Raw genomic sequence first — 26416 nt, 5'->3', positions numbered from 1 at the left:
CTTTTATACCGGACGATAAGCTCCCAAGCTCCCTATCGAGATCGGGCACGCCTGGAGTGGCCATTTGAATGGCTGAGCAAACACCCGGCTATGGCATGGGTTCTCATACGATTTGCCGCGTTCTCATGCGCCCCCACTCGAATTTTGTCATTGTTTTCGCCCTCCAAGGCGGCTAATTTTTACGTAAAAGCGATTGACTAATTCTGATTGCTGGTAATATTCCAAGATATGGCTACAGGTATCTGCTCGAGTGGCTGTGGCTGACTCGCTCAAGTGGACATTAGTCAGCTGATGGGCAGCGAAGCGGCCAAAACATTTGAAACATCTTAGCGGCAAAATTACGCGGAACACTCATACATACTTGTACGGTATGTGAACAAATATTTTCTAAGTGGCCTTGACAATGTTCTGGGGGCCATTGAAAATGTGTCAAAACATTTATGTACGTACATATGTAAGTATGTACATATGTATGTACATATGTACTTCTTGTTCACACGAGAGTTCCTGCTGTAGTGACTTGTTTATCAGCAATGGAACTTTTGAAGTAAAATAATTTATCAATTTGTTGATAGCAAACACAAGGAAATGTTTGTTAATAAACTTAAACGAATAGATTAATCGTTTGACCTCTATAACCCGTGTCTCGTGATTTACAAAATACCAAAAACAATGTGTGAAATATTTATATATTATAAACGGAATGTAAAGTAATTAAAAATTATATTAAAGACAAACTGGAAGCACTGAAAGTTTTATCAGATATTCCACAGCCTCATTTGTACAACAATTAAAACATACATACATACATAGATATGTACGTACAATCATACATATGTACATACATACATACACATATGTATATTAACACAAGCATTGTGGGTAAACAGCGTTGCATCAATTACAGTTAATCTGCCCACTAATGAGTTAAATTTTGTGTAAATTGCGGTTGATTTTAATTTTGTAAATTAATCAGATAAAAAGTTAAATAGTGTAGTGAATGAAATGACTCCAAATAATTGCATACCGAGAATTTAAATTAAATGTAAATCGTTTAAAATTGTTTCGCGGTAAGCACATTAACGGTGATTCTTTACACCAAATCCAACAGCCAACTATTTTGAAACTTTGTTGCTCTGAATGAACGAAAATAATGTGGCAAACAAACTATCTGCTACTTATTGTTTTAGCGTGAGTGATTTTCCACTAATTAAATAACTTTGGATTAATTTACTTAAGAGCTGTTGGACTAACAAGAAGTTAGCAGAGCAAAAGAAACACAAGAATAATTGTAACTCTTGCATTCCACACGAGATTTTTGGCAGTATATGTACATATGTGTGCAAAAACAAACTGAGATCAATCTTTTTTAATGGGTTAGAGTGAGACAAATATTGTGTACAGAAATATGCGTGTATTCTTGATTTACGGCTGTTTCTCTCTCCTGTTTTCTCTCTCTCTGCTCACGATATCGTGCTCTCAGCTCTGTTTACTCTGTAACGGGATAAGTCGCATGCAGATTTATACATATGTACATACATACATAAATGAACTAAATAATGATTCAAGCGTAAAAATGCTTTATAAGTACGAACGGCAATATCTAACAAAAGCCAGTTAAGAGCTTTGAATGGCAACTCTCTTCTGATGTTCCAAGGTAAAGATGCCGCAAAATGTGATTTAAAGTGGATGCAGCAACTTATTGACCAACCTTCGGAATGTTTCTTCTTCTTCTTAAACATTTATATGGAACATGAGTTTACGACATACCGCTGGTGGTTCATATCCAGGAATAGGAAAGAAAACCCAACCCACGCAGTTGTTTAATCGTCCAAATACGTTTGCGATAAAAAAGTTGTCAGATTAGCAATTGGTCTGGGCAATTTGTGGCCTTATCAGCGGCAAATGCGACATGCCAGGCAATTGTTATTAGGAAATCGATTGAAATTGATTTGAAGCCACTCAAACGTCAGCGAAATGCCAAAGTGGTCACATCTGTGTCTGGTCGCAGTGCTGCTGGCCACGGTCAGCTGCACGGACATCGATTGGTGGGAGAACGCATCTCTGTACCAGATCTATCCGCGCTCCTTCCAGGACAGCAATGGCGACGGCATCGGTGACCTGCAGGGCATCACGTCGCGGCTGAGCTACCTGAAAGAGATCGGCATAACGGCCACATGGCTGTCGCCCGTTTTCACATCGCCGATGTCGGATTTTGGTTACGACATCTCCAACTTCTTCGACATTGATCCCATCTTTGGAAACCTCGATGACTTCGATGCGCTTATTGTGGAGGCCAAGTCGCTGGGGGTGAAAATCATCCTGGACTTTGTGCCCAATCATTCGAGCGATGAGAATGAGTGGTTCGAAAAGTCTTTCAATCGCGTGGACGGTTACGATGACTTCTACGTGTGGCACGATGGCAGGGTGAATGCGGAAACCGGCGAACGGGAGCCGCCCAGCAACTGGATCAGCGTGTTTGGCGGTCCACAGTGGACGTGGCACGAAACGCGACAGCAGTACTTCCTGCACCAGTTCCAGGTGAAGCAGCCGGACCTCAACTTCACCAATCCCATGGTGCGCGAGCACATGCTGCAGGTGCTGAAGTTCTGGCTGGATCGGGGTGTCGATGGTTTCCGCATTGATGCTGTACCACACATCTACGAGTACCGCAATACGGATGGCTCCTATTCCGACGAGCCGGTCAGTGGCTGGGGTAGCAATCCGGACGCCTACGACTACCATGATCATATCTACACCAAGGATCAGCCAGCCACTGTTGAGCTGATGTACGAGTGGCGTGCTTTCCTGGACCAGTACCGAGCGGAGAATGGGGGCGACTCCAGGGTTCTGCTGGCCGAGGCCTTCTCCTCGGTGGAGACGCTCAGCGCGTACTTCGGCAACGGCACACACTTGGGCACCCAGCTGCCCATGAACTTCCAGCTGATGTACCTCAGCGGCTACTCCTCGGCGCGGGATGTGGTGAACTCCATCGACTACTGGATGAACACCATGTGGAAGGAGCACCAGACAGCCAATTGGGTGGTGGGCAACCATGACACCAATCGCGTGGCGGACCGCATGGGCGCCCACAAGGTGGATCTGCTGAACGTAATCGTGAGTGCACTGCCCGGTGCCTCGATTACCTACTACGGCGAGGAGATTGGCATGTCCAATGTGGATGTGGAGTGCACCGGCGACACCTGCGAGGATCGCGATGGGGAGCGCACACCCATGCAGTGGACAGCCGGCCAGAATGCCGACTTCACCCAGGGCCAGAGCACCTGGCTGCCCCTCAATCCCGACTATGAGCGCTTCAATGTGCAGACCGAACGCGGAGTGGCGCGATCATCGCTCAACATCTTTAAGGGCATGCAGGCGCTGAAGAGCAGCTCCGCCTTCCAAGCCTTCAAGCAGGAAGGCGGCTTTTCCTATGAGGCAATCACGGAGCAAGTTCTGCAGATCATACGGTAAGCGAAACCGTACATAAATCCAAGTTATAAGATCATTAAAGTCATTTCCTTTGCAGTACGAACAAGTACAGTGAGGAATATCGCATACTGGTGAACATGGGCAACGGCTTGGAAATAATCGAAGGACTGGCCGACAAGGTCTTTGAGTATGTCCTCACCACTGCCTACTCCCCGCACCAGCAAGGGTAAGTTCTACACTAATCATTTATCCTGCTCATTATAATCTAATTGATGTTCTTTCCAGCCAAACTGTTGATCTGAGGGAACGCATTCTGCTTATGCCCTACGAAGCTGTCGTTCTACGTTGGGTCGCCTGAACCAGCCGCACCAGTACCAGCAATAAATTATAATCTATTTTAAAGAAACTTTTGCTATTTATTTTTCCATAATCAGGCGCTGCTTGGAGTCCCTTGGGGTCCCCCCATAAAGATAAAAAGTGGGAAATCAATCAGCCCGTGGCCACATGGCTTTATAAATCGATCAACACATCAACAACATGGAACGCTGAGGGCCAATTACCCAAGTGAATTGCAAACAAAAACCACTCGAGATCCGCAGATATGACTTAAGTAGTGTAAACTTATGCAATCGATTCGAATCGATAGCATCTGTAAATGCCAATTCTGCGATCTTGTGACTACTTCCCGGGCGCCAAAGCCAAAGTACTTTCATTTGGCTATCGGTCGTGAGTTATGGTAATCTTCCGATCCATTATCTTGCCTAATTGCCTCATAAATTGAATGAGCGTCTAATCGCTGATTATATTAACGTGCGTGGGGCGTTCATAAAGATTAGCCGCGGGTTTAGTGTACACCCATAAAACGGTACGACTGTAATTTATATTCTTAATGATTTTTCTTTATTTTTTGTGTGTATTTTTGAGGTGTATTTAAACTGTGCTCAGCACGACAGCTTCCTTGGGCATAAGCAGCACAGAGTTGGCAAAAGTCAGATCGCTGTGAAAGATGGAAATGGTTTAGTACATATTCTAAGAATTGGAGGACTGCTTCTGCTTACTTCTTGCGACGAACGCTCTTGTCGTTGACCACAACATACTGCAGCTGCGAGGAGATTGAGGTGAAGACCGAGTCCAAATTGATCGACTCAACATCATCATTGATATTGATGACAGTGATGTAGGACTTCTGGCCAGCCAGAGAGCTGTTAAGAGAGAGATCAAGATTTGTTATTAGTAAAATAATAAAGCCCAGTGGTTCCTCCACCCCCACTCACCGCTTGAAGGCCAACACATTGGGACCAATGGCGTTGACGGTGACATCTCCCTGCCTCAGCGTGGGCTCATCACGCAGCGCACGCAGCTGCTTGTAAATGTTCAGGTGACTCAGGGCAATGCCGCGCTCCCGCTTGACATTCACCAGCTTGTAGTCCTGGGCCACAGGCAGCCAGGTGGATGGGGCATCGCTGAAGCCAGCGTTCTTATCGTCGCTCCACTGGAAGGGCGTGCGCACAGGGTCGCGGGTGAGGCGCTCAAAGTCCTCCTCGTTGGCCTGGCAGGCCTGAGGATCCACCGTGTCCTCCCAGCTGATGTAGACGTCCGTCATGCCCATCTCCTCGCCCTGGTAGGTGATGCTGATGCCGGGCAGTGTTAGCACAATCATGTTGGCCGCATCGATGCGATCGGCGCCCAGGCGGGAGCCAATGCGACTCTGGTCATGGTTGCCAAACACCCAGTTGGCCACCTGTCCCTCGGGCATGTTGTCCAGCCAGTTGTGGATCAGCTCCGAGTAGTGGTAGGCGTCCGAGTCGAAGCCAATGTTTGCCAGCAGATTGAAGTTGAAGGGGATCTGCGAGCCGAGATGCGTGCCATTGCCGTAGTACTGCATCAGGATGTTCAGCGGGGAGTAGGCCTCGGTCAGCAGAATGCGATCGTCGCCGCCCAGCTCCTGGTCGATTTCCTGAATCACCTCCCGGAAAGCGTAAACCAGTTCGATGGTCTCCGGCTGGTCGGTGGTGTAAATGTGCTGCAGATAGGTGTAATCCTCGGGATCGTGGGTGTTCTCGTTGCGTGGCTCGTCGGGCCAGTTGCCATCGGCATCGGCGGGCACCTCGTACACATGGGGCACGGCATCGATGCGGAAACCGAAAGCACCCTTGCGCAGCCAGAAACGGAGCACATCCTTCATGGCCTCCACCACCTTGGGGTTGCGATAGTTGAGATCCGGCTGCTTGGCATGGAACTGGTGCAGGTAGTAGGCCTGACGGCCCTCGTGCCACGTCCACATGGAGCCACGGAACACGCCAATCCAGTTGGTGGGTGGCTGCCTAATGCCATTGACCACCTTGCCGGTGTGCCACACATAAAAGTCCTTGTACTCCTCCTCACCAGCCGCCGATCGAACAAACCAGTCGCACTCATCGCTCGTGTGGTTGGGCACAAAGTCCAAGATAATCTTTATGTCCAGCTCCTTGGCGCGCGCCAAAAGTCTTTCAAAGTCCTCCATGGTGCCGAAGATGGGATCGATATCGGTGAGATTGGCCACATCATAGCCAAAGTCGGCCATGGGTGAGGTGAATATCGGCGAGAGCCAGGTGGCCGTAATGCCGATTTCCTTCAGATAAGCCAACTGTTGTGTAATGCCTGACAAGAAGGAAGATAAAGATCAGTAGAGAACTTGTTCGAAAGGGAAACACTCACCATTGATATCGCCCACACCATCGCCATCGCTATCCTTGAAGGATCTGGGATAGATCTGATAGAACTGCGCCGATTTCCACCAGCCCACCTCAGCCAAAGTGGGCAGCGTAAGGGCCAGCAGGCAGGAGAGCGTCAGAAGTTTGACCAGTGCTCCCATTTCGATCGATTGCCAATGCTTAATTGGATTATACGCGGCCTCTATTTATGCACAACACAAACCCGGCGGTCTAGGGTCGTAATAAACCTCCACCCATATAACAGCATATGGCCAATACTATTTCTGATTAGCTTTGTGGCTTTTGGCAGATTTATGGCAGTCATAGCCAGTCATGGTTTCCACCTAATTGTTGTCCTGATAGCAACCAGGTTCATATGATACCAAGTCTTTGGTATTTATTGACGACAGCACCCGGGGAGGTTTCACGTTCGGAGATCATGAGACAGATTGGCAGCCAAATGTGTGAGCTGCATATAATTTCCAACTTGACTTGGTCATATCTAATCGGACAACTGTTTTTTTGGATTGAATAATTTATAGTCTTACTTCTGGGGGGGTTATTTTGAATAGGTTGTGGCCGGTAAATAACAGGCGACTCTCCTGGGGGGTTCAAGGTTGCGATAAGACAGTCGTGCGATGAGATTAGCTAACTGAAACTAAGTAAGTGTAGGTCATGAAGGGTCCTCCAACATGGCGAGGTGTCAGCTCTCTTTTTGTTACCATCCAATATCCAATTCCCGATGGCAGTTCTTCCCTTACTCCAGTATCAGTCTCAGTAGCACGACTCCTGACTCAGCTGTGTTTATTTCATACGCATTTCTCCCGGTCAAAGGTCTCCTCATATATTTCCCCCTGCTGGTGTGGCTCGAAAGTCATAAATGATAAGCCTTAATGCCCAATAGTTTATAGCAGGGGCGCTATCATTTGGGCTAAACGTTTCGTATATAAGAAAGGTATTATATTCGTACTATTTTCAGTTAACAATGACTTCTTGGTTGAGCCTGTTTCTGTTGATAGGCCTTGGCCTTCTGGCCGTCGATGCGGCCACTCCGTGGTGGAAGACAGCCTCGTTCTATCAGATCTATCCGCGATCCTTTAAGGACACCGATGGTGATGGAATCGGTGACTTGAATGGTGTCACAGAGAAATTGGAATATCTCAAGGAGATCGGTGTGACGGCCACTTGGCTGTCGCCTTTCCTGAAATCACCCATGGCCGATTTTGGTTACGACATCTCCGACTTCAAGGACGTGGATCCACTCTTCGGCGACATGGAGGACTTTGAGAACGTGGTCGCCCGTGCCAAGGAGCTGAATGTGAAGATCATTCTGGATTTCGTGCCCAATCACTCGAGCGATGAATGCGACTGGTTCATCCGCTCTGCTGCTGGCGAGGAGAAGTACAAGGACTACTACATCTGGCATCCCGGCTTTGTCGATGCCAACGGGCAGCGTCGTCCACCCACCAACTGGGTGAGCGTGTTCCGCGGCTCGGCCTGGGAGTGGCATGAGGGCCGCCAGGAGTACTACCTTCACCAGTTCCACAAGAAGCAGCCCGACTTCAATTTCCGCAATCCCGTGGTGCGCGAGGAGATGAACAATGTGCTTCGCTTTTGGCTGGAGAAGGGTGTGGACGGCTTCCGCGTTGATGCCATCTACCATGCCTTCGAGATTGAGGCGGACGCGAATGGCAACTATCCCGATGAGCCGCGCAACGATTGGACCAATGATCCCGATGAGTATGGCTACACCCACAAAATCTACACCGTGGATCAGCCAGAGACCCCTCACTTGGTGTAAGTGCAGTTCTATGGAGTGGGAGTAATAGTTAGAGCATGGAAAACTCACGATATTTCATCTTTACTTACAGATTCGAGTGGCGTGAGATTCTCGAGCAGTTCCAGGCCGACAATGGTGGCGAAGAGCGGTAGGTGGTTGTCTCTTTGTAACGATTATGCTATTATTTATGTTTATATGTTGCCGTAGCATTCTCATGGTGGAGACCTGGTCACCCATTGAGATCGTCATGGACTACTATGGCAACAGCACGGCCGACGGCGCCCAGATACCGTTCAACTTCCAGTTGATTAGCAATCTGCACTACGATTCCGATGCCTATCACTACGAATACCTAATTAACAATTGGCTGAACCTGATGCCAGAAGGCAAGAGCGCCAACTGGGTGGTAAGTGCTATCACGATACTCCCACACCCGCATTCGCATAACACATACATAATCATCCGATCAGATTGGCAACCATGACAAGAACCGCGTGGGCTCCCGATTCGGTGCAGATCGCGTTGATCTCTTCAACATTCTGTTGCTTACGCTGCCTGGCTGCAGTATCACGTACAACGGCGAGGAGATCGGCATGCTCGATGGCTACGTGTCCTGGGAGGACACTGTGGACCCTCAGGCCTGCAACGGATATGAGTCGAATTATATGGACAATTCACGCGATCCCGCTCGTACCCCCATGCACTGGTCGGACGAAAAGATGGCTGGCTTCACCACTGCATCGAGCACTTGGTTGCCAGTGGGCCAAGACTATGCCCAACGCAACGTGAAGACGGAGCGTGGAGTCGCTCTCAGCCATCTGAACATCTTCAAGCGGCTGCAGCAGCTGCGCAAGGAGCCCACCATCGAAGAGGGCTCTGCCGAGATCAAGGCAGTCAGCAACTACGTCCTGGCCGTCAAGCGGTGAGTTTCGTGGCATGCTCTAACCAAAGAATCGATATAAAGATGTTCCAAATTCCAGTTACCTGAGCGGCGACTACGTCTACATTTCCCTGTTCAACATTTTTGACACCATAGAGAATGTGGATCTGACGAAGGTATTCGGTGGACTTCCCGCCAATTTCCAGTACGCCCTGGTCACAGACAAGTCCATCAAGCGAGTCGGCGATAAAATCTCGGCCAGCAGTGTCACCCTAATGCCACACGAAGCCATTGTGCTGCGGTCAACCACAACGGTTTAATGTATTTGCTTTATTTTAATAAACATGACATTCCACAAATTGCTCGAATTATTTAAATTTTAATTTGCAGACGCGGTGACACATTGGAGATTTGTTATTGCAGCCGCGATGCTGGACAAGTAAATTGGAAAATAAGTACAGTAAAGGCAGAGCACGAACACAGTCGGTGTAATTTATTTTAGTGCGCAAGCTATGGCTGCAACTATCACTAGGTACTCTAATCTATGTATGTAGGTGGTCCTAGCAAAACAAATACATACACATACATATGTAAAAACATATATGGAATATATTTATTTAAAACATAAACTAACAGAACAGAGCTCATCAATAAAATTGTAATATTTTAACTGCCGATGAATAGAGTTTTGTCACTCAGTGTGTGACATTCTCGAATACAGAGAAGTTGCGACGTCGTGGTAAACAAGAATGGTTAAGCAAAGAGGAAAGAAGGAACAGAAATGGCTTTGCACAGCAAGCTGTGATATTGCGGTAAAAAAGAATGAAGAACCTCAGCGGAGCACAAGTACAGCACAGGAATTGAACGAACACAGCTAGTGTAATTTGTGTGCGTACGGTAGCTCGGACGACAGCTCGTAATTCAAATATTTTAGTTAATATCAACAAAACAAATACACACATATAAATAGCATATGGTTGGTGTTTACAATAACTAATGCAATAAAACTCATCAGCATACATATTTGTAAAATCTCAGCTGCCGAGACAAATAATTTTGTCACCTAGTGTATGATGCAATGTTCTCTCCGAATCTTTCTATTTAACTCTCCCCATCGTTTTCTTTCCTTTGCTCTGCTGCGCAGTTTAAAAATATTCAAGTACAGTGGACGCTCGACAGAGTGTAAGCCAGCTTGCCAAAATAGATTTTCTTTCTAATCAAGGCTATTATTATCTGAAATAATATGATATTTGGCTGCCGACTCAGCTACTTTCACAGTCTGCTGAGAGTGCTTAAAATAATCAATCTAACGAGAGTTCACTGTACTTTGCTCTCGCTGACCGCATGCCGAGCTCGCAAGCAATCGCTCTCTCTCCCTCTTTGCATAATTCTATGCGGTATAAATCTGTTTGGCACTTGATCAGATCCAACAGTCGCATTTTGCTCTTGTTTGTTCATTCGACTAGTAATACCGTTTAGCCAATCTGTTCCCAGGCAAGTCCATCAATGATGATTACGCACCGTTCGGCCGCTTTGGCTTTGGGTCTGCTGCAGCTTCTAGCAGTGGTGCACGGTCAGCCCTTTCCCAATTATCACGCTAATTTCGTGGATATCGAGGAGCAGCCAACGGATCTGAAGTGGTGGCAGTCCGGGGCCTTTTATCAGATCTATCCAAGGTCATTTAAAGACAGCAACGGCGATGGCGTGGGCGACCTGAATGGTGAGAATACAGTGAAAGAGTGACAGAGAGAGGGTTGAGGTGTGCGTGGTAATAATTCGATTGCAATTGCGCAGGCATCTCGGATAGGCTGTCTTACCTCAAGGAGCTGGGTATCACGGCCACCTGGCTGTCGCCCATCTTCACCTCGCCCATGGCCGACTTTGGCTATGACATTGCCAACTTTACGGAGATAGCTGCCATTTTTGGGACCATGGCTGATTTCGAGAATTTGATGAAGGTGGCCAAGCAGCTGGACATCAAGATAATTCTCGACTTTGTGCCCAACCATTCGAGTGACGAGTGCGAGTGGTTCAAGCGCTCTGCGGCCGGGGATCCAGAGTTCAAGGACTTCTACGTGTGGCATCCCGGCCGCATGGTCAACGGCACTCGCCATCCCCCGAGCAACTGGATCAGCGTGTTCCGTGGCTCCGCCTGGCAGTGGCACGAGGGGCGACAGGAGTACTATTTCCATCAGTTTGTTAAGAAGCAGCCGGATCTTAACTATCGCAATCCCAAAGTGCGGGAGGCCATGAATGTGAGTGGACATCACGAATTAGCAGCTGTAATCATAGAATTTTCGTACCTTTTAGAATGTGCTACGCTTTTGGCTGGCCAAGGGCGTATCCGGCTTTCGGATCGACGCTGTGCCACATGTCTTTGAGATAGCACCCGATGCACAGAATCAGTACCGCGATGAGCCCCGCAATGACTGGGACAATGATCCCGACGACTACGGCTATCTGCAGCACATCTACACCGTCGATCAGCCGGAGACAATTGACCTCGTCTACTCGTGGCGTGCGGTGCTGGATGAGTTTCAGCGGGTGCACGGTGGCGAGGAGCGCATCTTAATGGCCGAGACCTATTCACCCATCGATATCGTGATGCAGTACTACGGCAATGCCACGGCCGAGGGCGCTCAGCTGCCATTCAACTTTCTGCTGATAAGCGAGCTGACAAACTCGTCCAATGCCTGGGCCTATGCCGGCACAGTGCAGAAATGGCTTCAGCATATGCCCAAAGGCCGTACGGCCAATTGGGTGGTGAGTGAACCTTCCTCCTTAACTTTATTAGACATTCCTCATTGGTTTTATTTCACCAGCTGGGCAACCATGACAAGCCGCGAGTTGGCTCCCGGCTAGGCAGGGATCGTGTAGACATGCTGAACATGCTGACTGCCACTCTTCCCGGAGCCAGTGTGACCTACCAGGGCGAAGAGCTGGGGATGACAGATGTGTGGATCTCCTGGAAGGACACTGTCGATCCCTCCGCCTGCAACACCAACCCAAGCATCTACGAACAGTTCTCACGCGATCCGGAACGCACGCCCTTTCAATGGAGCGACGCTCCTGATGCGGGATTCAGCAATGCCAGCAAGACTTGGCTACCCATCGGGGAGGATTACAGGCAGATCAACGTGGAGCTGGAAAAGACCCAGCCTCTGAGCCACCTAAATGTCTACAAACAGCTTTGGAAGCTGAGAATGCAGGCAAAGACTCTGCAACGGGGAGAAACTGATGTGAAAGCCCTGAATGACAATGTTTTGGCTGTGAAAAGGTGAGGCAACTCCTTGTCCAATTTGATTCAATAATAATGAAAGATATCTCTGCAGATATCTACAACATGACGACACATTTGTGACTCTGTTGAATATCTACGATGGAGTGGAGACTGTCAACCTGCAGCAGAGTTTCCCAGATTTGCCCGCTCATCTAAAAGTTGTGCTGGTCGCAGAGCGATCCAAGTTCAAAGTGGGGTAGGTTCTAGGTTCTATCTTCGTAATCATTAATTTCATAACTAATTCAATACGTTTCCCTCCCAGCGATCTCATCAATTCGACATCAGTGCAATTGCAACCCAAGGATTCATTTGTCCTTCAATCAACCTCCTCGTATTTTGGTTATGCCACCAACGGAGAGATTCGTCAGCTGCCGGTGCTCGCTATTTATCTCTGGTTAGCTCAAGTGGCCCTCTATCTCGCCCACCACTAACGCGTGATTCCAGCAGCTTGTCGTCATATTAAACACTCCAAATAAAAAACACTCATGTGAGAACTACTCGTGCTTATCGTCGACCAGATCACTATATAAGGGGGCTCCCGTGTGGGGGCTTCTCAGTCAGTCATGACATTCCTACACAACTTACTGGTAACCATTCTCCTGCTGGGGTTGCTCTGCACGCTCGGGCGTGCTGCTGCCGTAGACCTCAGCCTTGAACAGCATCAAGATAGGGCTGCGGCGTCAAAGGAGGAAAAGCGGGACTGGTGGCAGGTGGCCCAGTTCTATCAGATCTATCCACGCTCCTTCAAGGACTCTGATGGCGATGGCGTCGGCGACATTCAGGGCATCATTTCGAAGCTGGACTACCTAAAGGAGATCGGAGTTACGGCCACTTGGCTGTCGCCCATTTTCACCTCCCCCATGGTGGACTTTGGCTACGACATCTCAGACTTTTTCGACATCCAGCCAGAGTACGGAACTCTGGACGATTTCGACCAGCTTGTGGCGGAAGCCAAGAAGCGTAACATCAAGATCATTTTGGACTTTGTGCCAAATCATTCTAGCGATGAGAACGAGTGGTTCAAGAAGTCAGTCAAAAGGGAGAAGGGCTACGAGGACTACTACATGTGGCACGATGGATATGTAAACTCTATCACTGGGAAGCGAGAGCCGCCCTCCAACTGGATTCAGGCATTCCGTGGCAGTGCGTGGGAATGGAACGAAGACAGGCAGCAGTATTATCTCCATCAGTTCGCAGTGCAGCAGCCCGATTTGAACTACCGCAACCCCCAGGTAGTGGCGCAAATGAAGCGGGTGCTGACCTACTGGCTGGATCGGGGCGTTGCCGGTTTCCGCATGGATGCGGTTCCATGGTGCTTCGAGTCATTGCCGGACGAGAATGGACGCTACCCAGATGAACCACTGAGCGGCTACACGGATGATCCCGATAATTCGGCGTACCTGAAGCACATCCATACCCAAGACCTTCGCGAAACGGTGGAGATGGTCTTTCAGTGGAGGACACTCTTTGACGATTACCAGCGCGTCCATGGAGGCGACACGCGTATCATTATGGTGGAAACCTACTCTGGGCTGGACTACGTTATGCAGTTCTATGGCAACCGAACGGCCAAGGGAGCTGAGATTCCATTCAACTTCCAGTTTATTACGGGCGGCAATGGAGATAAAAACAATACACAGCTCACAGCAGGCGGCTTTGTGAAGATCATCAATAGTTGGATGGTACAGATGCCGGCCGGAAAGACGGCAAACTGGGTGGTAAGTCCTTAAACTCTTCAAATAGATTCGCTAACTTCTAAATTATAAATTTCCATTTAGATGGGCAACCACGATCAGCGTCGAGTGGGCAGTCGATATGGCGAGGATCGCATTGACCTAATGAACATGCTGCAGATGTTCTTGCCTGGAGTGAGTGTGACCTACCAAGGAGAGGAGCTGGGCATGACAGACCTCGACATCAGCTGGGAGGACACGCGTGATCCATCGGCCTGCAACTCCAATGCAGATATCTACGAGGAATTTACACGTGACCCTGGCCGAACACCCTTCCAATGGAGCGATGAAGCGAACGCCGGCTTCTCCACCAACAGCAACACCTGGCTGCCGATTAACCCCAACTACCAGACCGTTAACGCCAAGACGGAGAGTGCCAGCACCACCAGCCACCTGAGCCTATACAAGCAGTTGACGCAGTTGCGTCAGCTGAAGACCCTCCAGCTTGGTGCCACCAGGTATGCCAATGTGGGAGACAATGTGCTGGCCATCAAACGATCGCTGAGTGGAGAGGCCACCTTGGTGCTGGTGGCCAATGTGCTGGAGACCAAGGTAACGGGTGTGGATGTGGCTGGTCCACTGTATGCCTCCGGCAACTACAAGATCAAGGTGTCCAATCCCCAGGCCAAGGCATCTGTGGGGTAAGCTCTCGCTCATTATTATCAAAGTTTCTACTAATACATTGACTTTCTCTCTGCAGCGACAGCGTTACCCTGAGTAATCTCTCCCTGGAACCGTACGCGGCGATTATTTTGGAATCTGTGTAGAGTACTATTAATTCAAAGATATATAAATATATTATGTTCAGGAAAAGAATCAATATTTTGTATCCAATTTATTTATTTTAATGCGGTGTGATCCGAATTATACGGTCTCTTATACGGAACCCAGCTCCTTTCGCCATTATGATCGCGTATAGTCTTGTATTGACACAAAATGCAAAGCGAAAAGATTGCCTCGTGATACTACATATGTACATATGCTGTCCTCTATTTTTTCCACCTTTTCCTTATGGTCCGCTCAGCTTCTTCTCCCCTCACCCAACCACATGCCAATAAAAGTGCACAGAACTGTACCTCTCTGCCACTTACATATGTATACCACTTCGTTAACAAGTTACTCAGCAAACGCACAAACGTTCGCTCTCTTGGAGTAGGAGAGGGAACAGCACAAAAATCAAAGTAAGATGGGAGAGCAATTAGGAAGTGCTTTTGAAGGCGAGCATATAATGTTCTAGAAACTAAGACTAGTTACAATTTCAAATCTGATCCGCTTTCAATTTAAATTTGTCGGCAATTGAATTCTTAGGAGGCTTACATACACACATATGTATGTGTGTATTTACATAGTTTCTCGAACATTCAGTGCTATCGTTCTCCTTTTCGTCTGCACAGCTTCCTCACCCCCTGCACACATCAACATTCACCGTTGCATTAGCAAATGGTCACTCGTCAAACGCACACTCTCTTGGAGTAGGAGAGAAAGAAGACAAAAGTCAAATGAGAGAGCATAAAAAAGAGAGCATAGAATGTTCTAGAAACCAAGCCACCTACACACTCAAACCTGCGGCGCTCTCTCACTTTTAATTTTTCGGAACAAAGCGCGTGGTTTTAAGTCAGCTTCGCGTGTCGGGTCGCGAAAATCCGAAAATTAATGGAAAATCCTACAGAAAAATTGTGTGGCAGTGGTGAAGTCCAGTGTAGTTGGTTTTGTGGAGCAGAATTTTGTGTAACGAAGTGGTTTGGTGAAGCATTGCAAAAATTGCAAAAAAAACAGTTACTGATCCAGAGCGGAGTCCATCGTCAAAATGGCATACAAATGGCTGAGCGGCAGAACAACTGAGGCATTGAATGAGAAAGTGTACTGTACATTTCATGTACAAAATTTGCTTGTACATACATACATACAAACGTACATACATATTTACATTTTCTATGCATATGCATATTCGTAGGTCACGTGATCTCTGGCAATGTGTGTACGTGCGTATGTGTTTGCAAAAAATGCGGCGCAGAAGATGTGCGCAGAAGATGTCCCCTGTCCCTCTCCAATGCCCAATGTGAAGAAGAGGAGAAAAGCAATAAGAAAGAAGCCAGTACAGAGCGTATCGACGCTCTCTCTCTTTTTGAATGGTGAGGTGAGGCCTTTCAGATCTGACTCTTCTTCGTTAGTGTTTCCACACGAAATTCAGTACTGTTATGCCTATCCTTATATTAATCTACACAAAATATTTGCTCTGATTGAAATGTGGTTGGAATTAATTCGTATTTGTATCGGAAATCGTTTTTCCGGAAATCGTCGCGCGCTTACCACTTTCCACGGTCCCGCTTATCCTTCTGACGTAACCACGAGATTTTCCACTACTCAAGTATGAGGAGAGCAGCAGTAAATACTTATCTCTGACTCAAGTGGCCCTCTATCTCACCCACCGGTAAAGTTCCACACGTGATTCCGCTTGTTGACTAATTAAACACTCCAAGTAAGAATCACTCACATGAGAACTTGAGCTTATCGTCGACGAGATCACTGTAGAGACGAGCTATAAAAGGGGGCTTCCGTGTGGGTGCCTCTAAGTCAGTCATGACGTTCCTACACAGCTTACTGGTAACCATTCTCCTGCTGGGGTTGCTCTGCACGCTCGGGCGTGCTGCTGCCGTAGACCTCAGCCTTGAACCGCATCAAGATAGGGCGGCGGCGTCAACGGAGGCAAAGCGGGACTGGTGGCAGGTGGCCCAGTTCTATCAGATCTATCCACGCTCTTTCAAGGACTCTGATTGCGATGGTATTGGCGATATTCAGGGCATTATTTCGAAGCTGGACTACCTAAAGGAGCTCGGAGTCACAGCCACTTGGCTGTCTCCCATTTTCGCCTCCCCCATGGTGGACTTTGGCTACGACATCTCTGACTTTTTTGACATTCAACCCGAGTATGGCACGATGGATGATTTCGATCAGCTTGTGGCGGAGGCCAAGAAGCGTAACATCAAGATAATTCTGGACTTTGTGCCAAATCATTCGAGTGACGAGAGCGTCTGGTTCGAAAAGTCTGTGAATCGAGAGAAGGGCTACGAGGACTACTACATGTGGCACGATGGCTATGTGAACTCCAACACGGGGCAGCGCGAGCCGCCCTCGAACTGGCTGTCGGGCTTCCGTGGTAGCGCTTGGGAGTGGAACGAGAAGAGGCAGCAGTACTACCTTCATCAGTTTGCCGTGAAGCAGCCCGATCTGAACTACCGCAATCCGTTGGTGGTGGCTCAAATGAAGCGGGTGCTGACCTACTGGCTGGATCGCGGCGTTGCAGGTTTTCGCATGGATGCCGTCGCATGGTGCTTTGAGTCATTGCCCGACGCCAACGGACGCTATCCAGACGAGCCGCTTAGCGGCACCACTGACGACCCCGACAATGAGGCCTATCTGAAGCATATTCACACCCAAGACCTTCGCGAAACTGTGGAGATGGTCTTTCAGTGGAAGACACTGTTGGACGACTATCAGCGCGTCCATGGAGGAGACACGCGTATCATTATGGTGGAGACCTACTCTGAGCTGGACTACGTTATGCAGTTCTACGGCAATCGAACCGCCAAGGGAGCTGAGATTCCATTCAACTTTCAGTTCATTGTGGGCGGCAATGGAGTCAAGGACAATACCAAGCTCCCTGCAGGCGGCTTTGTGAAGATCATCAATAGCTGGCTAGGACAGATGCCATCCGGAAAGACGGCCAACTGGGTGGTAAGTGTTCCTCCACGCTTAAAAATTAATAAAAAGTTAAAGATATTTCAATTTCCTTTTAGATGGGCAACCACGATCGGAGTCGGGTTGGCACTCGCTTCGGCGAAGATCGCATTGACCTAATGAACATGCTGCAGATGTTCCTGCCTGGAGTGAGTATCACCTACCAAGGCGAGGAGCTGGGTATGACAGACCTCGACATCAGCTGGGAGGACTCTCGCGATCCGGCAGGTTGCAACTCGAACGCAGATATCTACGATCAGTTCTCACGCGACCCAGTGCGGACTCCATTCCACTGGAGCAATGAAGCGAACGCAGGTTTCTCCACCAGCAGCAGCACCTGGTTGCCGATAAACCCCAACTACCAGACTATAAATGTCAAAACAGAGAATGCCAGCACCACCAGCCACCTGAGCCTGTACAAGCAGTTGACGCAGTTGCGTCAGCTGAAGACCCTCCAGCTTGGTGCCACCAGGTATGCCAATGTGGGAGACAATGTGCTGGCCATCAAACGATCGCTGAGTGGAGAGGCCACCTTGGTGCTGGTGGCCAATGTGCTGGAGACCAAGGTAACGGGTGTGGATGTGGCTGGTCCACTGTATGCCTCCGGCAACTACAAGATCAAGGTGTCCAATCCCCAGGCCAAGGCAACTGTTGGGTAAGTTTTCATCAATTAATAATAATTATCCAATATTTATACTTGTATATATCGATTATATCCCTGTAGCGATAGCGTTACCCTTAGCAGTCTCACCCTGGAACCATACGCTGCCTTGATTTTGGAGTCTGTGTAGAGCAATGCTCTAAAGAGAAATTCGTAAAGTGAAATATAAATATTTTTGCACATGTACTCGTACTCGTAGTCGTGGACGTGCTGGTATTTGGGGCAAACGACATTGGAAAACTTTTCAATTTAAGGTCGTATTCGTGGCCAACTTATTACAAATTATGAGGGAACTTCGTCCTCAGTCAAGCACGGCTGGGCGGGGTGCAAAAGAAATTCCATTAGTCGTGATTGATAAGACACACAAATCACGCAACCGAAGCGTTGCCTCCCTGCCAAAATGAGAGCCGACTGTCAGACCGCAGAAGGTGTCGCGGAAGTGCGGCAAGGAGTTTCTGTGTGTGTTAGGGTGTGTGGGTGTGTGTGCTCGTAGTTGGTGAGAGTAACAAGCGTCGTAGCAGCGTAACTTCTCCCTGCTTGGATTTTTAATTTACTCGCACAAATTTAAGTGAAATTATGTCGAGTATTCAGCTTCGTTGAAAGGCAAAGTACAGCATTGGCGGATGAATATTAAATAGTTCCTTTCAGGGAGAACTGCAGTATCATCGTTAGCCTCGACACAGACTCCTTCCCACGGTCCTACCACATTTCCTCTGCCCTGACGCGACAATTGGTCTGTCATCTGCGTGCTCCTCTGTGGGATTAACTGTCAACCCAGCGGCAAACGTGCGAGGCATGCCGAGTGCCACCGACTCCTGGCGAGCATAAGTCAACCCTTTGGCCCACAGTTATGAGCCAGCCAGCTCGTTCTCGTTCTTCGTTGCGGTGCAATTAATGAGATGACGGCCAGCCGGCCGGCCGGCCAGCGAGTAAATGAACTTCCCCAGCTTCAGCTTCGATTCTCCGAATCGTACCTGGCCAGCTGGCACGTGCCGATCCAGAGACAGTCCCACATCAGCAACCCATCAGCCTGGCGTAACTCAAATATGAAGCCGTGCGGGCAAACATAATTAATATGCAAACGTTGTCGGTGCTCTGAGTACGTTAACTAAATGTGCAAGAGCCAGGGCTACCTTCCGGGTGCCGTGGCCCACGATTACAACAAACTTAATGCCTTTTAAAAAGTTGTTCAATAGGAAGGGCCACAAAAAGTTTTGTTGTCGGTCGAACGCTCCACGGATCCGTAAATCTCCGAAAATCATCTTAAATGTAAAGATTTCTGTGTCGCTTCTCTTTGGGAAATTAACTTCATTATCTGTACGAAAATGAAATGCATAAAATGACAGAAGGCAGAAGGCGCTGCCAGACTGCCTGCCATCAGGTGGAAGGAACTCCTCCACTTTTGCCACCGTATCCGTCTGTCATGCGGTTTCCATTTTCACATTTTCACAATTTCATATTTGATTTTTTAAGGTTTCTGGTCACGTGCGTGGGGGTGAAGTGGCTCCTCAGTAGCATAGCTTTGTGTGTGTGTGTGTGTGTGTGTGTCTGGGCTTGTGTGACCTTTTTAATGGGCTGACGGGTCACGCAGCCATTTACACGATTCATTTTATTATTCATTTTTACGCCTCGCTGGATGCAGACTGCTAATTTTTTGTAGCCCATACATCCCAAATAATACTATCAAAGCGAAATCAAAGAGTTTCGGTGGCTAAAACCTGGATTTGTTCGCCTAAATCTGTTGTTTAAGCCGCTTGATGTCTGGTTTTTGCTTTCGTAAGTGGTTCTCAGAATTTGTGGTTCCACTCTATAAACTTTAAAGTTTATTTTGGAAATTGTTTTGAAGCTGCACTTCAGCAATTTTTGTGTTGATAACCTGTTCGAGGAAATTCAATTCCGTAATTGTTATCAAAACTAATCGCACGTGAAATCCACTCAAATCAGGTGGAATACTCGACTGGGAGGGGGGCACCACTGACAGGCCGACAGACAGCCAAACTCCCCTTGCCATGTGTGTGTGGGTGTGCAAACAATTTCAAATATTCGAAAAATCTTTGCCGTATACTTAACAGCGGGGCAGCTCCTCCCCTGTAGGCAGCAGTCTGCCTGCCAATTACCATGTGTAAACGCAATTTAATTATTTAGAAGGCAATTGAAGTTTTTTTTATACCCGGTACTCGAAGAGTAAATAGGGTATATTGTATTTGTGCACAAAGTGAATGTATGTAACGCACAGAAGGAAACGTTTCCGACCCCATAAAGTATATATATTCTTGGTCAGCATCAATAGCCGAGTCTATGTCTGTCTGTCTGTCTGTCCGTCGGTCCGTCCGTCTTGTTGAGCGCCTGGATCTCAGAGACCATAAAAGCTAGATCCACCAAATTTTGCATCCATACTTCTATGTGCTCACACTGTTACAAGTGTATTTCCAAAAAGAGCCACTCCCCCTTCCGCCTTCGCAAAAGGGCGAAAACCTCCCAAATCTACAATTTTGAAGATAGCAGAAAACCAAAAACGCCATTCCGTAGGGAATGACCATATCTATCAGATCACCAAATTGGGATCCGATTGGATCATTATTATAGCCACAATGAAGAAATTAATTTTCAGTGGCCAAACCCACCCTGTCCCGCAGCTTATAGCAAAACACTGGCCGTCTGCCGCTGGCTCTGCCTCTGCCGCTGGCTCTGCCTCTGCCGCTGGCTCTGCCTCTGCCGTGAGTCTGCAGTGTGTGTCTATACTATAGACTCTATAGGGGAGGGTGGCGAGCTAAAGGAGCGTGTTGGCGTGAGCAGTGTTGTTGATATAGATGACAGATGAAGAAAAAATGTAAAATTTGACAAATAACCGCTACAGTGCAGATGTAGTACTGAGTGCCGGGTATAAAAGTTGTGACGCGTAAGAAGCGTCTCACACGTCCCTTCTCGTTTCGTTTGCAGATGGGTTGCTTTAGAATTTATGCTAGCTGTGGTTATCGATCTGCCCCACTTGGTGTAAAACTCATCGAGCCACTCTCGATGGTTTCGACTTCAAAGAGCAAAATCCCAAGACCATAACCAGGAGCAGCAGCAGCAGCAGCAGCAGCAGACAGTGTTGTTTTATGGGCCTAGTCCCTGGTCGGCGTCTGTATTTACTCTTACACATTGTGGCACACACACACACACACATAAACGATACGAGTGTGTACTGGGGCTAACCCGGACTCTTGGGTTCCTTTTTTTAAGCACACAAAGTATAAAATACAAAACACTCAGCGAATACAGTGGGGAGGGGGGCTGACTTTGTGCTTGACTTTAATTTGTGTGTAAACACTTTAAATGGCGAAACCCCGAGCATTTGCCGAGCGGCGGGAATTAACAGAGTAACTCCGTGGGCACCTTCCCGGGCAGAAGGGGGGTGCATGTAAGGAGCGAATGAGAAGTGTATGACGAGGCGAGTTTCAGTGTGTGTTGTGTGTGTGTGTGTGTGGTTGAGTGGTTTGTTTTTGCTTTATTTATGCAAGCCGCCGCGGCGTATTTGCTTTGAGTCAAAAGATAAAAGTATTTTGTGAAGTGAGGGCGATAATCGAACCCGGAAAAGCCTGAAAGTTGCTACAGTTTCAGCTTCATATGGTGCTCAGCACCAAGGACTCGCCAGCAGCCAGACTCAGTTCATACACCTCGAACAAAGCGCTGAAAGAGAGAGAGTTTTAGTGAGTTAAACACGTCTCTGGGCCAGCATTTTCTTACTTCTCCTTCTTGGATGACTGCAGGCTGCGTATGAGCAGATTCAGATGCGTTGGCAGCGTCTTATCGAACTCGTAGAGATCCACGGTGATGCCTTTGCTGGCCAAATTGGCCACATAAACAATGGACTCGGAGCCAGAGAGGTGGCTGTGAAGTGGAAACGGTTTAAATTTGATCTCAAGCAATCCCTTCTGGCTGCCTTCACTCACCGTTTCACCACGAAAACATTCTCCTTGAGCACTCCATACTTTGTGGATCCCTTCTGCAGTGTTGTCGAGGATTTCCTGAGCGCCACCAGCGACTTGTAGATCTTCAGATGTGAACGCTCCGCCGAGGACTGCGTCTCCACATTGACACTGGCAAAGTCGGTGGCCAGGGGCAGCCACGTCTTTGCGGCCGTGGAAAAACCCGCATTGGTGCCGCTCGTCCAGTGGAAGGGCGTGCGGGAGGGATCGCGTGTGAACTGCTCGTACACGTCCGCGTTGGAGTTGCAGGCCGCTGGATCCTGTGTGTCCGCCCAGCTGATTTCGCCATCGGTCATGGCCAGCTCCTCGCCCTGGTAGGTGACGCTGGCACCCGGCAGGATCATCACCAGCATGTTCATGGCGTCCGCATTGGCCGTTCCATAGCGACTGGCCGCCCGCCGCTGATCGTGATTGCCAATCACCCAATTGGCCGTGCGACCTGAGGGAAGATTCTTCATCCAGTTGTCCACCGCCGTCTTGATGGAGCCCGCGGAGACGCCATCGCTGGCGGGCACCGTGATCAGATTGAAGTTGAAGGGCAGATGGGCGCCCTCCACGGACCGATTGCCATAGAACTGCATGGTGTAGGCGGGCGGGGCGTAGGTTTCGATCAGCAGCACCCTCGTATCGCCGCCGTGAATGCGCTGATAGTCGTCCATCACGACACGCCACTGGTACGCCATGTCAATGGTCTCCACACGGTTCTCGATGAGGTCGCTCTTCAGGTAGTTGCGCGCATCCACATCGTCCGTCAGGCCACTCACCTCCTCGTCCGCATACTGTCCGTTGGCATCCGTTTCAATCTCAAAGAGCACCGGCACAGCGTCACAGCGGAAGCCAGCGACCCCCAGGTCCAGCCAGTAGCGCAGCACACGCTTCATCTGCTCCACGACAAGCGGATTGCGGTAGTTGAGATCGGCTTGTTGCACCGCAAACTGATGGAGGTAATACTGCTGCCTCACATCGTTCCACTCCCAGGCACTGCCGCGGAAGGCCTGCAGCCAGTTGGACGGTGGCTCACGCTCGCCCGTTGTGGCATTCACCTTGCCATCGTGCCACACGTAGTAGTCCTCGTAGCCTCGCTCCCGCTTCACTGACTTCTTGAACCATTCGTTCTCATCACTCGAATGATTGGGCACAAAGTCCAGAATGATCTTCAGATCCAATTCATTCGCTTTCTTGATCAAAGCACGGAAATCCTCGAGTGTTCCATACTCCGGCTGAATGTCGTAAAAGTCGGAAATGTCGTAGCCAAAGTCCACCATGGGCGAGGTAAAGATGGGCGACAGCCAGGCGGCCGTTACGCCCAGATCCTTGAGGTATTCCAGCTTGCTGGTGATGCCATTCAGATCGCCAATGCCATCTCCATCCGAGTCCATAAACGAGCGTGGATAGATCTGATAGAACTGCGCCGTCTCCCACCAGTCCTTGGCCTTAACGGCAGCGGACAGGCACGGCGGCGCCAGGACTGCCAGGCAGCAGAGTGCAGCGAAAAGATTAACTCTAGCTCTGTGCATTTTAATAATTGGTTTGGGTAAACCCAACTCACAGGTGGCTCTTTTATATGATTACGTGCAGGTCCCAGCCGGGTGATTGATAAGCGAACATCGAGTGGAGGCCTCCAGTGAATCATTTACAAAACAAAAGTCGAGTGTCCAATGGTATCTGCCACAAAACCGAACACGAAATACACTGTTAAAATTTCCACAATGACTGCCAATGAAATTTCTTAAACGATTATAACTTTGAGCTTCCCTTCTGCTCTTTCAGCTTTTGGTAGAGGCAATCCTGAAGTCGGCCATCACACATCGTACCCCAAAGTACTCTTCAGACACACTACTTTGGCATTTTCCATTGTCGTCGCTTATCTAACAGACCGCCGGCCAAGTGCGCGCTGGAGAGGCCTATAAAAGCCCCAGGGAAGAGCCAAAGCGACGTACATAATGTCTGGGATTTGGAACAAAACATTGGCCCGGCTGGGGCTCCGAGCGCTGCTGCTGTTGGTGCTTGCCATTGGCCAAGGTCAGGGCTGTGAAGTGCAGAGCTCGGCGGCGGCGGCAGCAGCGACCAAGGACTGGTGGGAGACGGCGCAGTTCTATCAGATCTATCCGCGATCATTCAAGGATTCGGATGGAGATGGCATTGGGGATCTGAATGGCATCACCAGCAAGCTGGAATACCTCAAGGATCTGGGCGTAACGGCCGCCTGGTTGTCGCCCATTTTTACCTCGCCCATGGTGGACTTTGGCTACGACATTTCCGACTTTTTCGACATTCAACCGGAGTATGGAACACTCGAGGATTTCCGTGCTTTGATCAAGAAAGCGAATGAATTGGATCTGAAGATCATTCTGGACTTTGTGCCCAATCATTCTAGTGATGAGAACGAATGGTTCAAGAAGTCAGTGAAGCGGGAGCGAGGCTACGAGGACTACTACGTGTGGCACGATGGCAAGGTGAATGCCACAACGGGAGAGCGAGAGCCACCGTCCAACTGGCTGCAGTATTTCCGCGGCACAGCCTGGGAGTGGAACGAGGAGCGGCAGCAGTATTATCTCCACCAATTTGCGGTGCAGCAGCCTGATCTCAACTATCGCAATCCCGATGTGGTGGCGCAGATGAAGCGAGTGCTGCGGTACTGGCTGAACGAGGGCGTCGCTGGCTTCCGCTGCGATGCACTGCCGCCGCTGTTTGAGGTGCAGCCCGATGCGGAGGGTCAGTATCCCGATGAGGCTGTGAGTGGACTCACCGAGGACGAAGATGATCGCGACTATCTGACCACAACGTACATTGAGAACAGACCGGAGACCGTGGACATGGTGTACCAGTGGCGCACGGTGCTGGACGATCACAAGCGCATCTTCGGTGGCAACTCGAGTGTTCTGCTCATAGAGACATACACTGCGGCGTGGTTCACGATGCAGTTCTATGGCAATCGGACGACGGAGGGCGCCCATCTGCCCTTCAACTTTAACCTGATTACGGTGATCGATCAGAAGGGTCTCAGTGCGCAGTCCGTGCAGGAGGCAATCGACTTGTGGCTGCAGAATATGCCAGCTGGACGCACGCCCAATTGGGTGGTAAGTAGAAGAAACTTCTGGATGGTAGCTGCATGGATTCACGTTCCCCCTTCCCTTCATGGCAGCTGGGCAACCACGACAAGCGACGTGCTGCCAGCCGTTATGGTGTGGATCACATTGATGGCATGAACATGCTGGTGATGGTACTGCCCGGGGCCAGTGTGACCTACCAGGGTGAGGAGATTGGCATGACGGATGGCGAGATCAGCTGGGAGGACACTGTCGATCCGTGGGGTTGCAACTCCAATGCGGATATCTACGAGATGTACACGCGCGATCCCGAGCGTACGCCCTTCCAGTGGACGAGCGGCGCAAATGCTGGCTTCACCGATGGACCCACCACCTGGCTGCCACTGGCAGGGGACTATGCCACAGTCAATGTGGAAACGGAGATGGCGGCGCAGCATTCCCATTTGAAGATCTACAAGGAGCTGGTGGCGCTGCGTAAATACTCAAAGACGCTGCAGAATGGCTCCACCAAGTATGTGGCACTGACCAAGGACATATTTGTGGTGCGACGGTGAGTGGCATGAATGGAACTAAGTACTTGTTGCTTGCAACACGGCTAATATTTGATACCTGTAGCTCGCTGGCCAATTCCCCCACCATTGTGGCTGTCATCAACTTTGGCACAGAGGCCACAACCATTGACTTGCGGGAGTTTGATAAGAATTTGTCCGGCAACTTGCAGCTGCTCGTGCGCAGTTTGGCATCCACCAAGTCCGAGGGGTAAGTGGGTTACCGCAGGATTAACACTCTTTTAATACCTTTTGTTACTCTCCTTTTGTAGCACCAGCTACAACGCACAAATGCTGAGCCTGGAGGCAGCTGAGGCTTTGGTTTTGACCACCCAATGAAACTGATTTTGATTTTATTTCGTAAACATATTGTATGTGTATATGCAGCCTAACAACATTTAGCATTATTATTTCATATATGTATAATATGTATGTGTATATTAATCTTATTTATGCTATGAATCAAAAGTACTTCCTTATGTTTTTTATGTACACTTAACAAACATACACACACACAGAGAGTGAGAATCAAATACATTGGGCTAACATTTTCTTTTTCTATAACTTTCTCCACATCATTTGGCTAAGCTTTAAATTTGTATTTATTATTATTTCCTAGACATACTTTCTATATATTTAGGATATCTTTA

At 48.8% G+C, this 26416-nt stretch overlaps 6 protein-coding genes across 12 annotated transcripts; 4 read left to right on the top strand and 2 right to left on the bottom strand.

Moving 5' to 3' along the window:
- The first annotated feature begins 1917 nt into the window (after positions 1-1917).
- Positions 1918-3834, top strand: LOC117890541 (maltase A2). Its single transcript, XM_034795466.1, has 3 exons — positions 1918-3470; positions 3530-3658; positions 3718-3834. Exons 1-3 carry the CDS (start codon positions 1978-1980, stop codon positions 3788-3790), a joined length of 1695 nt encoding a protein of 564 aa, XP_034651357.1. The 5' UTR covers positions 1918-1977; the 3' UTR covers positions 3791-3834.
- A 475-nt stretch (positions 3835-4309) lies between these two features.
- LOC117890540 (maltase A3) lies at positions 4310-6318 on the bottom strand. Its single transcript, XM_034795465.1, has 4 exons — positions 6130-6318; positions 4707-6072; positions 4491-4634; positions 4310-4429 (listed from the first exon to the last, which is right to left on the bottom strand). The coding sequence occupies exons 1-4, from the start codon at positions 6284-6286 to the stop codon at positions 4363-4365; spliced, it is 1734 nt and encodes a 577-aa protein (XP_034651356.1). The 5' UTR covers positions 6287-6318; the 3' UTR covers positions 4310-4362.
- Positions 6319-7095: 777 nt separating this feature from the next.
- LOC117890539 (maltase A3) lies at positions 7096-9144 on the top strand. The gene is made up of 5 exons (XM_034795464.1): positions 7096-7922; positions 7997-8053; positions 8113-8311; positions 8376-8827; positions 8886-9144. The coding sequence occupies exons 1-5, from the start codon at positions 7111-7113 to the stop codon at positions 9103-9105; spliced, it is 1740 nt and encodes a 579-aa protein (XP_034651355.1). The 5' UTR covers positions 7096-7110; the 3' UTR covers positions 9106-9144.
- Positions 9145-10221: 1077 nt separating this feature from the next.
- Positions 10222-12562, top strand: LOC117890534 (maltase A3). The gene is made up of 6 exons (XM_034795453.1): positions 10222-10505; positions 10580-11040; positions 11096-11548; positions 11608-12062; positions 12118-12261; positions 12328-12562. The coding sequence occupies exons 1-6, from the start codon at positions 10292-10294 to the stop codon at positions 12494-12496; spliced, it is 1896 nt and encodes a 631-aa protein (XP_034651344.1). The 5' UTR covers positions 10222-10291; the 3' UTR covers positions 12497-12562.
- A 44-nt stretch (positions 12563-12606) lies between these two features.
- LOC117890535 (maltase A3) lies at positions 12607-26260 on the top strand. Of its 7 annotated transcripts, XM_034795459.1 has the most exons (5): positions 12607-12991; positions 24469-25248; positions 25314-25768; positions 25834-25977; positions 26039-26205. In XM_034795459.1, the coding sequence occupies exons 1-5, from the start codon at positions 12629-12631 to the stop codon at positions 26103-26105; spliced, it is 1809 nt and encodes a 602-aa protein (XP_034651350.1). In that variant the 5' UTR covers positions 12607-12628; the 3' UTR covers positions 26106-26205. The 7 variants fall into 7 exon arrangements, with proteins under 7 accessions (XP_034651350.1, XP_034651347.1, XP_034651348.1 ...); XM_034795456.1 differs by lacking the exons at positions 24469-25248; positions 25314-25768; positions 25834-25977; positions 26039-26205 and adding exons at positions 16871-17533; positions 17596-18191; positions 18261-18381 and having other exon boundaries at positions 12608-13120; XM_034795457.1 differs by lacking the exons at positions 24469-25248; positions 25314-25768; positions 25834-25977; positions 26039-26205 and adding exons at positions 17417-17533; positions 17596-18191; positions 18261-18381 and having other exon boundaries at positions 12608-13666.
- LOC117890537 (maltase A1) lies at positions 21663-23706 on the bottom strand. The gene is made up of 3 exons (XM_034795462.1): positions 22133-23706; positions 21927-22070; positions 21663-21869 (listed from the first exon to the last, which is right to left on the bottom strand). Exons 1-3 carry the CDS (start codon positions 23683-23685, stop codon positions 21803-21805), a joined length of 1764 nt encoding a protein of 587 aa, XP_034651353.1. The 5' UTR covers positions 23686-23706; the 3' UTR covers positions 21663-21802.
- Positions 26261-26416: the final 156 nt, after the last annotated feature.

This window comes from Drosophila subobscura, chromosome E, assembly GCF_008121235.1.
Source record: "Drosophila subobscura isolate 14011-0131.10 chromosome E, UCBerk_Dsub_1.0, whole genome shotgun sequence".
NCBI classification, from domain to species: Eukaryota; Metazoa; Arthropoda; class Insecta; order Diptera; family Drosophilidae; genus Drosophila; species Drosophila subobscura.
The sequence above is the reverse complement of the archived record's forward strand: the minus strand, read 5'-3'. Positions and strand labels throughout refer to the sequence as shown.

Bases quoted from the DNA above. Each gene is read 5' to 3' on its own strand.
- LOC117890539 (XM_034795464.1), top strand. From the start codon at position 7,111: ATGACTTCTTGGTTGAGCCTGTTTCTGTTGATAGGCCTTGGCCTTCTG. The intron at 7,923-7,996 runs GTAAGTGCAGTT...CTTTACTTACAG, and splicing joins CCAGAGACCCCTCACTTGGT to ATTCGAGTGGCGTGAGATTC. The intron at 8,054-8,112 runs GTAGGTGGTTGT...ATGTTGCCGTAG, and splicing joins GACAATGGTGGCGAAGAGCG to CATTCTCATGGTGGAGACCT.
- LOC117890540 (XM_034795465.1), bottom strand. From the start codon at position 6,286: ATGGGAGCACTGGTCAAACTTCTGACGCTCTCCTGCCTGCTGGCCCTT. The intron at 6,073-6,129 runs GTGAGTGTTTCC...CCTTCTTGTCAG, and splicing joins TGGTGTGGGCGATATCAATG to GCATTACACAACAGTTGGCT. The intron at 4,430-4,490 runs GTAAGCAGAAGC...CATCTTTCACAG, and splicing joins AAGAGCGTTCGTCGCAAGAA to CGATCTGACTTTTGCCAACT.
- LOC117890534 (XM_034795453.1), top strand. From the start codon at position 10,292: ATGATGATTACGCACCGTTCGGCCGCTTTGGCTTTGGGTCTGCTGCAG. The intron at 11,041-11,095 runs GTGAGTGGACAT...CGTACCTTTTAG, and splicing joins AAGTGCGGGAGGCCATGAAT to AATGTGCTACGCTTTTGGCT. The intron at 12,262-12,327 runs GTAGGTTCTAGG...TTTCCCTCCCAG, and splicing joins CGATCCAAGTTCAAAGTGGG to CGATCTCATCAATTCGACAT.
- LOC117890541 (XM_034795466.1), top strand. From the start codon at position 1,978: ATGCCAAAGTGGTCACATCTGTGTCTGGTCGCAGTGCTGCTGGCCACG. The intron at 3,471-3,529 runs GTAAGCGAAACC...TTTCCTTTGCAG, and splicing joins CAAGTTCTGCAGATCATACG to TACGAACAAGTACAGTGAGG. The intron at 3,659-3,717 runs GTAAGTTCTACA...TGTTCTTTCCAG, and splicing joins TACTCCCCGCACCAGCAAGG to CCAAACTGTTGATCTGAGGG.
- LOC117890537 (XM_034795462.1), bottom strand. From the start codon at position 23,685: ATGCACAGAGCTAGAGTTAATCTTTTCGCTGCACTCTGCTGCCTGGCA. The intron at 22,071-22,132 runs GTGAGTGAAGGC...TCCACTTCACAG, and splicing joins AATGTTTTCGTGGTGAAACG to CCACCTCTCTGGCTCCGAGT. The intron at 21,870-21,926 runs GTAAGAAAATGC...TCTCTCTTTCAG, and splicing joins CAGTCATCCAAGAAGGAGAA to CGCTTTGTTCGAGGTGTATG.
- LOC117890535 (XM_034795456.1), top strand. From the start codon at position 12,629: ATGACATTCCTACACAACTTACTGGTAACCATTCTCCTGCTGGGGTTG. The intron at 13,121-16,870 runs GACTACTACATG...AAGGGCTACGAG, and splicing joins AAAGGGAGAAGGGCTACGAG to GACTACTACATGTGGCACGA. The intron at 18,192-18,260 runs GTAAGTTTTCAT...ATATCCCTGTAG, and splicing joins CAGGCCAAGGCAACTGTTGG to CGATAGCGTTACCCTTAGCA.